Source organism: Falco biarmicus, chromosome 6, assembly GCF_023638135.1.
Source record: "Falco biarmicus isolate bFalBia1 chromosome 6, bFalBia1.pri, whole genome shotgun sequence".
NCBI classification, from domain to species: Eukaryota; Metazoa; Chordata; class Aves; order Falconiformes; family Falconidae; genus Falco; species Falco biarmicus.
Window position 1 is genome coordinate 1,331,566 of NC_079293.1, and position 14,215 is coordinate 1,345,780.

The window sequence follows — 14,215 nt, forward strand, 5'->3', positions numbered from 1 at the left end:
TATGCACAATGAGGGAGAATGGAGAGCAGTTTCAGCATTAAATTTGAACTTTCCGGCTTTTGTTAGCTTCAGTCACCACCTTAACATTATCTCAACTGTAGACTTTTATCTGTGAATATCTAAGCCCTGTCTTGTGGAAAACTAATTACTGAGCCACTGAGAGGCTTCATAATGTCCTGCATTTAAGTCCTGAACATCATACATAATGCATAGGAAGCAGTCTCTGCACTCTGATTACAGAACACTGTCATTAAGAGAGCAAATTAAAGATGTGAATAATTCACTGGCTGAGCTTATTGTCAGTGCTGCATTGTGAAATTAGAATTTCTAATAAGTACTGCAATTTTTTTAACCCAATTAACACAGAGAACATCTTGAGTCTGATTAGTACAATAAAAATTATTACCTTATTCTTTTGCTTCACAACAGCCAAATTAAATACTGTACTTAATTATGCAGCATTCATCGTTTCTGTGCTAGAAATAATAATAATAATAATAAAAAATCTCACTATCGCTTTAATAAGACTTCCAATATTTAGAGTGCAACCCAAAAATAGAGCATATGAATTTCATGCACAATTTCTTATCGCAAAGTTACTGGCTTCCCCCCCCCCCCCCCCCTTAGACTTTGAAAATCGGTTTTAATATCAGCAGTCGACCATGATGTCACTACTGAAGCCTTCTCTGGAAACAAAAACGTATTCAAAAAAACCCCCCAAAACAACCCTTCTGAACAAGCTCTGAATATATATTGTGAATTAACTTTCTCTGGGTTGATGTGAAGACAGAAAAAAGACCATTATCACTTACTGACTTGAAACCAAATACACAAATATACAAACAGAGAAATACATAAATATATGCATATATACATATATAAGTCATTTCAGAAAAGATGCTTAGGAAATATACTATGAAAAAGCAGGAGCTGGATCAGCTCTCTTACCTCAGTTCCTTCTTGGCATGGGATAGATAACATCCTTTCATCCTAGAATGGAGAAAAGTCCAATTCAACATCCAGCGTGTTGATTTTCCCCCACACGGTGCCTGCTGCCATGTTAAATAAAGAAAATGATCACTGAGGATGCAGCTTTTGTCTCCAAATATTTTAATACTGCCTTTTAGTGTCAAGGACCCCAGGAACCTTAGCACATCTGGCAGCAGACACCACTGGCTGCAGCTGCTGCAATGGGATTTTGCCTCAACCCTATTTCATTCCCAGCTCCTTTTTCTTCGCCATCCTGGGGAAGTTTAATCACAGAGCATGGGTGGGGAGAAAAAAAAAAAAAAAAGAAGAAAAAAAAAAGGAAAGGTGGCATTGCAATCACAAGCTTTCTTGATTTTGTCCTAGAGACAGGGACTGCAGCAACCACCTTGCATCTTTGTCTAGTTATTTTAGCATGTGTATGCAAGGGGGGAGGAAAAAAAGCCTGAAAATTATTCAGGCATAATGCAATAGACATAAAGAGACACAAAACGACAGAGGAAGAGAAAGAGAGGGGAAGAAAGAGGGAGGGAGAGAGGAAACAGAAAGACTAAGAGAAGGAGAGGGGGCTGTCAAGTGCAGCTAAATCTGCATATGGAAATCAGGGTTATCCTGGGTACAGTTTTATTTAACCATGATGTACTGTTTTTTTAATTAGACAGGAATTTAAAGAAGGAAACGAAGGATTCTTACAGACATAGGAGCAAAGGAAGCATTTTTAATCACAGGAGCCTTCTCACAGCAAGCTGCAGAAGTAACAGCAAAACTTTTTACAGCAACTTCCTTGTTAGAAACAAAAGTTTCATGTACTGCTGCTGTTTTACACCCAGAAACCAGGCAAAACTGGAAGAGCATTGATTCTGAAGTGAATCAAACCAAAGCAATCCACAATGATACAGTAATTTTTAAAAAGACCCAAAAGCTGCTAGGTACATAGCATGAATTTTAAGTGGACTTATGCCACATGCAGGTTTTAGGACTTCCTCCCTGGCCCCTATTTGATGGTGACTGTCATACCCAATGAAGGCACTTCTATAAATGAAAAGAGGGACACTCAGTTTGAATTTCAAATGTACTAAACACCGCTTCCCATGCTTGCTGAGAACTGCTGCTGTCTCCAGATGGGAGCAGTACCTGACAGACATGGGAAGGTTGGATCACAGTCTGTTAAGCATCAGAAAAGGCCAGGACCTCTTGCCCATGGCTGTGAGGGAGCATGGGGATGAGTGAACTGAGGAGGCCAAGGAGAAGGAAAATGAGGTTCAGGTACAAGCTAGAAAAGGAAGCCAAAGAGAGGTAGAGGTCAGTTGAAGCACAGGATTAGGAAGCAGCAGTCTGATCTGGGGTATTCAGTAGCAGTGCCAAGGTGCTGCTGTTCAGGTGAGAGGTGGCCAGGCACCACTCGCGGCTGGCCAGGCAAGGGGCAGCTGGCCAGGCAGTTGCAGTGGGGGGCTTGGGGGCACTGGAGGGGGCTGCCAGCGCCCAGTGCTGGGGGGGCGAGCGGCTGCCACAAACCCCACCTACACGTAAAGCTGCAGGCGAGTAACAAACACATTGGGAACCAAGCGGCTGGGAGACGCGGCCACCGCCCGGGTGTGAGGAGGGAGGCGGTGGGGAGCGAGGGGCAGAAGCCGGAGGCGGGCAGCGGGGGCCGGGGACAGGCACAGGCGGGCCGGGGACAGGGCCGGCAGCCGCCCCGCAGCGGAGAGGCCGCCCGGCCGCCGCGGGGAGCCACCTGCGGGCGGCGGCGGAGGGCGCCAGCGCCGCTGCGGCCTGAGGCGGGCGGGCAGGGGAGGGAGGAGCGGGCTCGGGGCGGGGCGGTGCCGCGGGGCGGTGCCGCGGGAGGGAGCGAGGAAGGGAGCGGGCGGGAGCACCCCCAGGGGCGGAGGCGGGCCAGGCCCGGGCCGGGCGGCGGGGAAGGGCGGGGCGGGGCGCGGCGGGGCGGGGCTGCCGGCGGCCAATCGGCGCCGCGGCGCTTGCGCAGTGCGGCAGTGACGGTGGCGCGCGGGACGTACGGAAAGTGTCCGGGCGCGGAAGGGGAGCGGCGTCTCCGCTGGCGCGCAGGTACCTCGCTGCCCCGCCGCCACCCCCGCCCCATCGCGGGCCTACCGCGGTCTAGCGGGGCTGACGCATCCCGTATGCGCGGCCTGGCCTGGCCCGGCCCGGCCCGGCCCCGCCCCGCCCCGCCCGGCCCGTCGGGGAGGCGCCTCTGGGGAGCGGGGAGCGGCGCTAGGCCGCAGGCCTTGCGGGCCGGGGGTCGCGTGTGTGGCAGATCCCTGGCAGGTGTGCTGTCCGGTGGCCGCCGCCTGGCAGGCGGCTGGGGTGTTGTTACCGGCGGCTTTATTGTCGGTGTGCGGCTCCTACCCGCCGACTGTAACCTCCTGGGAAAGTGCTCCCGCGTGGCTGCCGGGAGGGATGCTGTGCTTACAGCCCGCTGGATCAGGGATGGAATAGACAAGTGGAGAACTGACGGGAGTGCCGGCTGCGAAGAGCTGCCCTTTTTATACTTACACCCCCCCCCCCCCCGCCCCCCAACGTTTTCTATCGTGTGGGGCGATTTTGATACCCTGAATAGAACCGACTTACCTTGGAAACCTTTCTTCTAGTGATTAGGGAATTCCCGTTAGCAGCTCGTTTTTGCCTTGCCTGCTGTGCTAACACATCTATACATAAGGTCCTGGTGTAAACTGAAGCACTTAAGTCGTTCTTTTACTTAAGAGTTGTTCTGCTGCTGCTGTACAGCCCACTGCGCTGCAGCAATGTGAATGAATGGGGGAAAGTAGGACAGAAACCTCTTTTTAATTTAGCTCATTTTTCAGTCAGGCCTCTGTACTGCCAGCCTGTAGCCACGGTGTAAACTGATTTCTATAAGAACAGTATTCAAAACTGTTAGCAATTAAATTGAAAACTTAATTCAGAGTTTTGTTTATATGTTTGCATGTTATTGTAGAACTCTGACACCTATTGCCTAGTTCTGCTCTTTCAGAATGTTATATAAAATATTAATTCACTGATGTTAAGCTTACATGAACTTCTTTTGGGCATATATTAATTCACTGATGTTAAGCTTACATGAACTTCTTTTGGGCATGATCTTCCTTCTGCTTTGCTTTTTTTTTTTTTCTTTTCTTAGGTTCCTGGGAAGTCAGACTTTTAAAATGAAACCTCCAACTTTAGCTATGTCAGAATTAGCCATACAATCATTTTCTGAGCTTTAAAACTTCAGCATTTCAGGGTTCCATAATTGTCATGTGGGGTGTATTTACTGCTTCTTAGAAGGAACTTGAGCTGTAATGTACCTTAAAGTCGTGGGCAACTGGGAGCCTGTAATGCATGATGTATTTTAGTAGCATAGCTACTCTGGTCGGAAAATGCAGTGTTGCTGAAAGTAGCTTACCCCTGTCTTGTAATGTATTCCTGCCTCTTATTTTACCCTAATGCTGGTTTAACCTCATGACTAGTCAATTTAGAGAGCTAAACCAAAAGAAAATGAACCTGTTTTGTTTTTTTGTAGTCACTGATGTGACGCCTTGGACAGGTTGTGGTGGAGGAAGATGAAGTTGCACAGAGAGGCAGAATTGTGTGGCAGGGCACAAGATGGTGATTGCTTTTCTTGGAGGTATCTCCCTATTTGTTAGTTTGATGTTACAGTTGGCGAGATGTGTCCTTACTTGGACTGAAGGATTATTGGCAGTTGTAACAATGAGAAATTTATGTGAAGAAACGCTATGAGGTAGTTTTTTTAATTTGTCTGTTTGTTTTCTGGTTCAGGTGGAAACAATGGATGATGACTTGGTGGCTTCTCCCACGCCCCAGTTTCTCACTGAAAGCTTGGAGATGGCAATGGAAATGGAGAATGAGAATTCAAAGATGCCTTGTTTCTCCTGTGCTTTTGACAACCAAAATGGAGGGAGAAGCTTCTCTGCAGAGTCTTATTTAGCAAGTGGGTCTCTTAAGAGGTATGGGGTGTTTTTTGAGTTACAAATATAATACCCTTCTAAGATGTTCTTTCCTCTGGTGTTTGGTGTCTCTAAATTCTGATAGGGTTTCCAAGTCAGTTTGTTCCTCAGCTTTTATGGTCCTGAGGTCAGCTTGGTGGTATACCAAAGTGGGAAGGGCAATTGTGTTGATTCACTGCTTTGAATAGTGTTCCAGGTCTGGTTCCTAGCTTTGTGAACTTTAATATTTTAAAGGACCTGTTACGGGCCTGTTAGGAGACTTCAAAACTGGCCTGTTGGGCAACAGCGTCTGAGACTCCTTGAAGTTCTGAGGAGGCTGCAGCACTGCTTTTTCCAGTCATATGCTCTATTCAGTACTGGCCCTTACTCTCGTTTCCATGTAATAGAAACAAACCTGAGCTGCCCAGCTTCCCCAGATCACTGGGTCTGTCAAGTCCATCTTTCTCAAAGATGCATGCATTCTGGGTTTCAGGTTCAGAAGTCGGATGGATAACAAGTAAGTATTTTCTGTGAAATTCCAGAATGTTACTTTGGTTTAGTTACTGTCTTCTTTACTGTCTGTGATCCAGCTTAGTTGTCTGTGTCATTTGCTGATCCTGCAGGGGTTGTCTTATTTTTCCTCCAAAAGCATAATCTTTCTGTCTGTCTGCCTGCCTGCCAGGCCTCATATTTTGTGTTGTTATTTGGAGTGGTTTTTTACCCTTCATTTCCACAGCCTTTTCTGTAAAGCCTTAAAGGGGTTTCCCCTGTACCTCCGCCATTCCCTGCCTTATTTATCATATTGGGGTTTTTTGTTGGATCAGAGCACATTCATTCAGGCTGATGTCAAGTAAAGTACTGAGAGAGCCTGTGTCTGCATGAACATATCACTAGTGGATTCCGCACTGACAAAGAAGCGTTTCATGACAATTTCATGTGAAAACTGACTCAGGAGTCTGCATGTAGACAGGTTTCCCAGATCACTACAGTCATGATAATACTGTTCACCTGCCACTTATGCACGTTGTCTACTTGGATTGTAAATTCTTGGAAAAGTGTGTGTGCGAGGGACGACTTTGTCTTAATTATCTAGAACAGGAGTAACTGGATTTAATTGCTAAAGGCTTTAATTGCTAAAGGCTTTAAAATAGACCAGTGTTTAGGCAGTTACCAAGTGAACTACAGATGTTATGGGAGATTGAGCTGATTATTCAGCAAATGCTCTTTTTGCCTCTGAGAACTGAACTTTTAATAGTGCATAGTTCAAGAAGAATATGAATTTGGTGTGTAATATAATGAAACTAAGTGCTTGCCCAGTATGGTTTTTTTATTTTTGAAAACTGAAATACTTCTTGAATATTAGTGAATTCAGTTTCACCTATACTGAAGTATTTTATGAAAGGCAGTGGGGAAAATTCTGAAATAATTTCCTCTGATGTCTTTGTTGTTGTTATACAGCTTGCTGTGATTTATTTTTTTGAAACCACATTAATAAATATTTTTATATTTGCACAATTATTAATGTTTTAACAATCTACACAGATGGCTGATTTTCTTGACTTAGAGTGAAATGGTAATTCTGATTTTATTTATTTTTCCTTTAGCCAGAACAAAGGGTAGTCATGGCCTAGCGTTAAAGTTATATTAAGTCAGATTTTGTGACCTTCATCAGTTTACCTGCATAAAAGTGTGTTTTTATTAATGCGTTCTAAATAAATATTATTAAATGTATATAAAAGAGCAAATGCATGTTCTAGCATTAGTTATTAGGTATGTAGTGTACATTGAGACTGATTCCAAATATACACTTCCAGTGGAGTATGTTACCTCATGTAGCAGCCTCTTCTGGTAAGTACAGTCTGTATGTTATGTCTTAGCCCCTTTTAAGGATGAAGGTGCTTCAAGGTGGTAGGTTGTTAATTTTTATTTGATTCTAAAATATACTGTGTCCTATGACTATATAATGTTTTTATGCTCTTGAAGCTAGAAGTTGTCATATTTTATGTACTATATATCGTATTGCTATAAAAGATATAACAGTCTTGTCTTTTGAGAGCACTGCTGCTCCTTCCTATCTATAGTATGCATGTTGCTGATAAATTGATAAAATATCAGTGGTACGTAAGCCAGCTGTAGATACTGTATTCTATAGCTTTATTACTGGGGAATGTTTGAGTATTCTTGGCTCTATTTTACAGGGTTTTGCTGAGACTAGATCCTTCTCCAAATGACTATGAAGAAGATGTAGTGGAAATGTTTGGCTTTCAGTGGGTTACTGAAATGGCATTAGTTGAATCCTGTGGACTTCTCTTTGGCTTACTTAGGTATGGTAACATTAGTGTATTTTAGAATTAATCTGCTTCTGTAATAATATAAACCTTAAGAATGTAAAACTTTTCAAGTTTTTGATAATTCAATTATAAAAGACTGTCGGCTATGCAGTGTATCCAGAAAGATTATACTGTCTATCTAATGCTCTAGTAAGTGAAGGGTAAGACGCAGATGGAGTTACAGGAAGAAGTAAATTTTGTGTCACAGATTTTTAATAATAAGTTTCTAAGCAGTGTGGTGCATATCTTAGCCATCACCAGATAAAAATTGGTAGAGTATAATTATTACAACAACATTGTGATTAATGTAGAAGTCTCTAACTTCAGAATATATGAATAAACTATATAAGATTTCCTTGAATGAGATTGTGCTACCCATATAACTGAAGTTGTCTTTTGAAGGTTTTAAGTCCTTTTTTGTGCATAAAGAAAAGTGGAGGTTAAAAATCAAATACTGTAAATGCTGGATGCAGCACTTTCTTCAATTCTTTGGATTAGGATAGCTTCAGCAATCTTTTCAGATACAGTTACTCAGTGTTTGACTAATTCAATGTAGATGTTTAATCTGGTCAATGCAAATACACAGATCACCGATAATCCTCTTTGCTACTGATAATCCTCAGGATGTACAGCACATACAGAGAGTGGATAGGAGAGGAGCTTTTGTATGATTCCACAATATATTCCATCATTCCTTTTGATTACAGTGGATTCTTCCATCCCTTTAGGGTATGACCAAGGGCATGATGTGAAACTTCACTAATAGGGTCTGGCTTACTGAAACCTGATGGCATAGATGGCAGGAAGTATATTAAAACCAGTATTATTTAGCTTTGCTTGTCTGATGCAAGCTTTGACTTCACTGTGATTTAAAAAAAAAAAATTATAAATATCTGATAATGAAGGAGACAGGAGGATAACTTAGTTAAAAGAAATACTGTATCCCTTTCAGCATTTAGTCTTATCTGTTTATTAACATAAAATCATTGGGCAGTGACAGTGATATAGTTGATCTGTTGAATTAAATTGATTTTTTTTTTTCCCTGTGATATAAACTGCTCTGTAATTGTAATAGAGATGAATGTAAGGCATAATATATTTTGTTGTGTTTTTTAAGTTATTCAGTGTTTTAAAACCTACTGAACTGGTAGGAGTAATGGTTTTCAGCTGACCCTTGGCTATGAGGGTTTGGTTGCTAAGCTGTCTTTTGGTGTGACAAGTCCCTCATCAAGGATATTATCTCAGTTCATTTGTTCAGTCATAAAATGGAGCACTTTCATTTATAGACCAGTTGACAACTGGAAGTAGGAAAAATTCTTTTTACATTGTAGAAAACGTGTGCTTTGAGTACAAGTTACAATGATTCTTGAGGACAGGGTGGCTGTAAATAGTTTGGTTTATGAAGTACAGGTAATATCTATGTTGAAATACATGCTTACAGTAATCTAGTCTTTTTAATGTGTGTGTGTAAATATTAAAGACTGTTATTTCACATTTTTAAATATTGTAGTAAATAATGATATTATGCAGCAGAACTGCAAGTTAAAAACTTTAATTGCACAATAAAAAGAATTCTTACCTGTGGTTTTTTTGTGTGATTGAGGATGTGTAAGTCAAAGTGAGTAACAGCTACATAACCACTTAAATGGGTATATTAAGAAAATATATCTTTGATTAATGAACAGCAGTACCAGTTTAACTGTCAGAATATTTATTTGCAAATCGAGTGATTTAATGATTAACAACCATGAGGATCAATCTTTGAGGTAAAAATGCAAATGGAAAATTGAAATTAAAATTACTTATTTAACTGATGATATCTTTGTTATGCTTCTCATGCCCGGTTTGTGCTTTTTTCTTTTTTTTTAATCAGCCCACTGTATTCTGTCTTGTCAATTCAGTGGAGAGTTGTTTTTTTTTTTTTTAAACTTGTGTGGCTCCTTTCTGACATTCTCTCTCTAACCTTCAGCCTTTTTCATAAAGTCTTCCTGCTTTAGTCTTACCTCCTTTCTACATGGTTGAAATACTTGGAAAAAATCATGCACAAATTCAGCATTGATTTCAAAACAAAATGAACAGCAAAACCCCACAACCCACATAAGTGACTGAAGGTAATCTCGGGTAGCTGACATGATTTTATCCAAGGAAGGAAGAGTTAGGGGAGATACTTTTAAAGTGTGCCTGCCCTTTAATATGCAGGTTACAACCTGGGGTATTGGGTCCTTGTGGGCACTTCCTAGTTTTCAGATTTTTTTTTTCCATAAGAACAATTGATCTGTGTTGTATCCAAGTATCCTGTTTTTGAATCCTTCAGTAGTTGCTGCTTTGACTGTATACGAAACAAAGCAGAGAGCTCCTTCCTCAATTTATGCAGCATTTTCTTTCAAAAATCTGTCTTACACAGTTGTGCTTTTCATGTATTCAGTTTACTACCACATTATCTCTGCGGAGACTATACTTGACGACCACTTGAAAATAACAGTTGTTGCAGAATATGGCTGAGTGCTTACCTATGTTACAGCTTTCTTAAATTTTCATTTGCAGTGGTAATTAGCAGCTTCTTTAAAAATGCTCTCTCCCCTCCAAAACTGAACTGAGTTTTAACTTTTCTAGAGACACTTCCTCCTTTTATTCTACAATATTTGTTGCTTTTTATCTTTTGTGCTCAAGTTAAGCAGCAGACCACCCTAAAGAGGAAGTGGGAAAAGCTGTGGAAACAATTTACTAGTGTTCATACACAGGTGAATTAATTCAGTGTATACTGAGCATATGCCATGAGGGCTAACTTTTGAGTTTTATTCTGTGGTCAAATACGAAGTTGATTAATGCTTGTGGAAAGATCACTTACAAGGAATTGCTTTTGGGGTTTTTGTGTGTGTGGTTGCTTTTTCCTTCCCTCATATTTAGTTAATTTTGTATTTGTTACTGTGTTTAATGTTGTAAAAACAAGCAAAAACTCTGTCCATTTTAATCCTTTCACAATTGGATGTGTCTGTTGCTTTCCACTATTATTATTTCGTAAGTTACATTTCTGTAAGCTTTTTCAGAAATACAAAGGAAGAAATACCTCTCACCTCTGTTCTATTTGGATCTTACTGAAATGTAGTTTTTACTTTTAAACAGCTTTAACCTATATAAATACCATAAACCTTTGTATTCTTTTAATTAGGCAACAGATAGACAGACTGGAAAACCTAGTAAAAATGAGTTCATCTGATTTTGGTAAGTTTAACACATTTAATTTGACATGGGGACAGGTATCTGACTACTTTTTTATTATAAAGTATATTGTCACAGATCACACTTGTGCTTTGAATCTTGACCGAGGGCTTATGGCATGGAGTGTGCCACAGAACAGTGTATAACCAGTGTAAACCTGCAGTAAGGGTCCAAGTACAGGCAACCAAGAGATGGATATAAAGTAGTGTGGAAAGATAGTGGAAATGTTGTGAGTCAATTTGGAACCAGATCTGCCTGTATAGTAGGTGCACTGGGCAATCCAGACCTTACTGACCTGAGTGGGCAGTTTTAATTTGACTTGAGCTATGATGTCACCCCTAAGGCAAAACTGTGAACTCATTTAATTGAAAAGGCAAAGTTGCATCAAAACTCCCAATAACTATTGTAGTTACAAAGGTAGTGGGTTGGGGCTTTTTTCAGAGTTCTCTTGGCTTACGTATAACCAAGTTAGTTATTTGCTTAATTTAGTGTTATTTACAAACAATTTATCTTTGCAGCAGGATCAATATAATGGGATTACTACAGAACACTTTGTTTCAATTAAATACTAAGACATGAGAAGCAGTATGTTTCTGAAGGATTATTGCAGCCTTGGGCTGCTTGTAAGTTTGAAGGCTGAATTACTTAGCAAGTTGAGAAGTTCAGTAATTACTCAGAAATAAACTGTCCTTAGTATCTTCTCATTACAGATACATTGCTAGTGTTCTAAGAGTACAAGTGAATATTTTTACACATTATTTTGGTTTGGTAATGTCATGCTCTCCCATTTAAATCGTTGGTATGAATTTATCAAGTTTTTTTCATACATTGTTGTTGATTGTATCTTTAAAGTCTGATTTTGCTGACATTTAATACACAAATGGAAATAGCCTTTATTCAACTTTATTCGATTACATTTGAACTTTTATTTATATGGTAGCTGGACACCACGAAACTTTTCTGTAGTTCTTTTTCCCTTAAATTTAAGCATCTGTTTGATTCTGTTCTCTGAATCCTGTTCTTCCTCTTGTCAAATAAGTTAGTAAAATAACTGTTGGATTTTATGCTTTCCATCAGGCTTTCTTTGTGATTTAGAGCAAGTCACTGACATGTAGGGGACTGAAGTCGCCCTTTATACAACCAGGCTAGTAGCAGAGGACTGTCATGAGTATTAGAATACTCAAAATGATCAGGCAGTGTGATGTTAGGTATTATGATGTCTTAGATAAATGAGCTATTGTCACTGTTCGGAGTTTTAGCTCAGTAAATCTTTGTTGTGGATATATGTTCATACAGTTATAAATTTTGTACATTTAATTCAATTTCCTATCAGTTTTAATGAGCTTTGGAACCTTGGTACTGAGACTGTAATGTGGAAGCTGTATAAAATCTTGTCTTATGCTCTGTGTTATTTTGTCTTTTTTGAAAATGCCTGATCTGTTCTTAACACTCTGCTGTTCCTGTTTTGTTCCACTTACTTTATTGCTCAATGATTTATGACATTATGCAACAGATTTTGTAGTGAAACACTGTAATTAAAATTTTGCTTAAACAGAACTTCTGAGAACTTAGGATAAAATATTTGTTGTTGCTACAAAGCAGCTGTAATATGTATAAAGAATTCCTTTTCAGCAGAGTGATCTGAGCCTCTGAAACTTATGATTCATTAGCATGGCAGAACCCATGGCTGCTTCTGTCGTGGGGGTAGGCTGTACGCTAGAATATTATGGTAGTTGTACCAGTTGATTTGCTTCACTCAGTGAGTGGTGGTGTTCAGAAGATATTGAGGTAGGCTTATACGCACAAATTTATTTGTGGCATCCATAACAAGTGGTATATATGAACCTCAAGATTACTTGGAGGGGATGGGGGGAAGCAAAGAGGGAGGGGAGAGCAAGAAAAAGGAAAGGGAAGAATCCCCGGTGGTCAGCTGGGGAGAGGAGCAAAGGTGATTGCCTTTCCCTGGACGAGCAGTAGTAGGTGACAAAGAGTTTTTGCCACAGATCGGCTCTAGCGCAATACGCTTTCACTGGGGCTTGCTCAAAATTCTCATTTGCTGTTCCCATTTATGATGCTCTTAATGATTAGCATGTGCTTAATCAGGTACAAGTGTTGCAGGCTGACTGGTTGCTATGCTTTTCTGTATATATATTGTTGGGCAGTAGTTACTGGGTATTTAAATGACTGTATCTGCTTGGTTATGCACAAAGTTTCATCTTTCTGTAATATAAACTGAAAGCTACAAGGCAAGGTGCAGGAATAAATAAAGAGTGATTCTCACACCAATGGCAAACGATTCCAATGAATCTGCTGTAACGATGGTGTTTGAGCTTGCAGGTGCAAGACAAGGAGGATAACACCATGAGAACAACAGCTTCAGAGGGCAAAGGAAAGGAGACGTAGCCACAATAACTGGCTGAAAGGGTACAGAGCTGCAAGGGAAAGGCAGGCTACAGGATTGTACATGGATGGCTCTTAGCATTACACATCTTAAGGCACTGTGCAACAATGTGATGCTTCCTAGGAAGAGAAGTTACAAAGCATGTTTCCAAATAAGTCCACCTGCTTAAGTCCCCCAATAAAAAGGATGCTGAGAATTTTTCAGACATACCTTTTTTGAAGGTGTCTTGGAAGCAGACAGGAAGCAGGGCAGTAGGGCTGAATGAATTCTTCTAGCACTGCTTGCTTGCCTCTGCCACCTTTCTTGAGGGGCTGGAATCCTTCTTTTCCCTCTGTATCTGGGTATGAGCCTGAGAGGATAAGATGAAGAATGGATCCCTCTGGCATTTACATTGCATGCAAATGCAATGACATTTACAAGTGCATGTTTACCACCAGCTGCCTCCCAAGCTGTCCTCAGAAAAGAGAGTGGCTTTCCAGTGGTCTGGTTTAATTTCTGTGGAGAATGCATGTCTTAAATGAGTCACAGTGTGGGCACATCTGCTTTAAGCTATTTATCTCTTTTACTCCAGGTCAAGCTGCAAATTTGCACTCTGAAGCAGAGAGCATCAGGCACCAATGTGTTGAGTTTTTGCATTATGTGAAAGTTTTCATCTTCAGGTGAGATTTGCACACAGTTTACTAACTGATGTACTGAGCTTTGTGCAGCTGCTTCTTATATGTTTTCTGATTATGTGTCTTTGTATGTGTGTTCAGGTATCTGGAACCCCCTAAATTGGAAAACAATGGAATGCTCCATCCATATGAAGAACTAGAAGCACAGTTACCATCAGTGTTGGTGGAGGAGCTTCATGCTTTAACCATGCACATTGGTCACCTTTGTGAACTCCCTAGTACTGTCCTGGCAGCATTTACTATTCAACATCAGGCAAAGGTTGATGTCTTTGATAATTTTAATAATTTTTTTTGTGTACGTATTCAACTTGATAAATTTTGGCTGAATAAGAATTAATCTTTCTTCAGGCTGGAATTGAATTTACACTTTATATTCTGCTTTTTTTCCCCTTTATAAGTGCCATCCCATAATTGGCAAATACAACAAATGAGACCTGGATTTTCTGTTGTTGTTTTTATTTATCTATTAATTTTTATGTTTTATAGCTTTTAGAATTCTCCCTACACTATACAAATGATAATAACAATTTCAGGTAGATAAGTAGGCTTACTAATGGTTAACATTTCTGACCTTTCCCAGTAGGAGGGGCACTTTATAAAAATACATTCTGAAATCTGATTCAACATAGGAAAACATCATGCATATAAAGAAGAAAAGGGCAGACA

The 14,215-nt window shown here is 40.5% G+C and overlaps 1 protein-coding gene across 4 annotated transcripts in view; it reads left to right on the forward strand.

Moving 5' to 3' along the window:
- The first annotated feature begins 2,978 nt into the window (after positions 1 to 2,978).
- Positions 2,979 to 14,215, forward strand: part of MMS22L (MMS22 like, DNA repair protein) — a 92,700-nt gene continuing 81,463 nt past the window's right edge. For 3 of the 4 annotated variants that reach the window (XM_056343858.1, XM_056343861.1, XM_056343860.1), the window contains exons 1-6: positions 2,979 to 3,051; positions 4,759 to 4,946; positions 7,124 to 7,249; positions 10,425 to 10,477; positions 13,447 to 13,534; positions 13,631 to 13,808. In XM_056343858.1, the coding sequence (XP_056199833.1) occupies positions 4,768 to 4,946; positions 7,124 to 7,249; positions 10,425 to 10,477; positions 13,447 to 13,534; positions 13,631 to 13,808 (624 nt within the window). In that variant the 5' untranslated portion in view covers positions 2,979 to 3,051; positions 4,759 to 4,767. Of the gene's footprint in view, positions 3,052 to 4,755; positions 4,947 to 7,123; positions 7,250 to 10,424; positions 10,478 to 13,446; positions 13,535 to 13,630; positions 13,809 to 14,215 lie in introns of those variants that run through there. The other variant, XM_056343859.1, reaches the window with a different exon arrangement.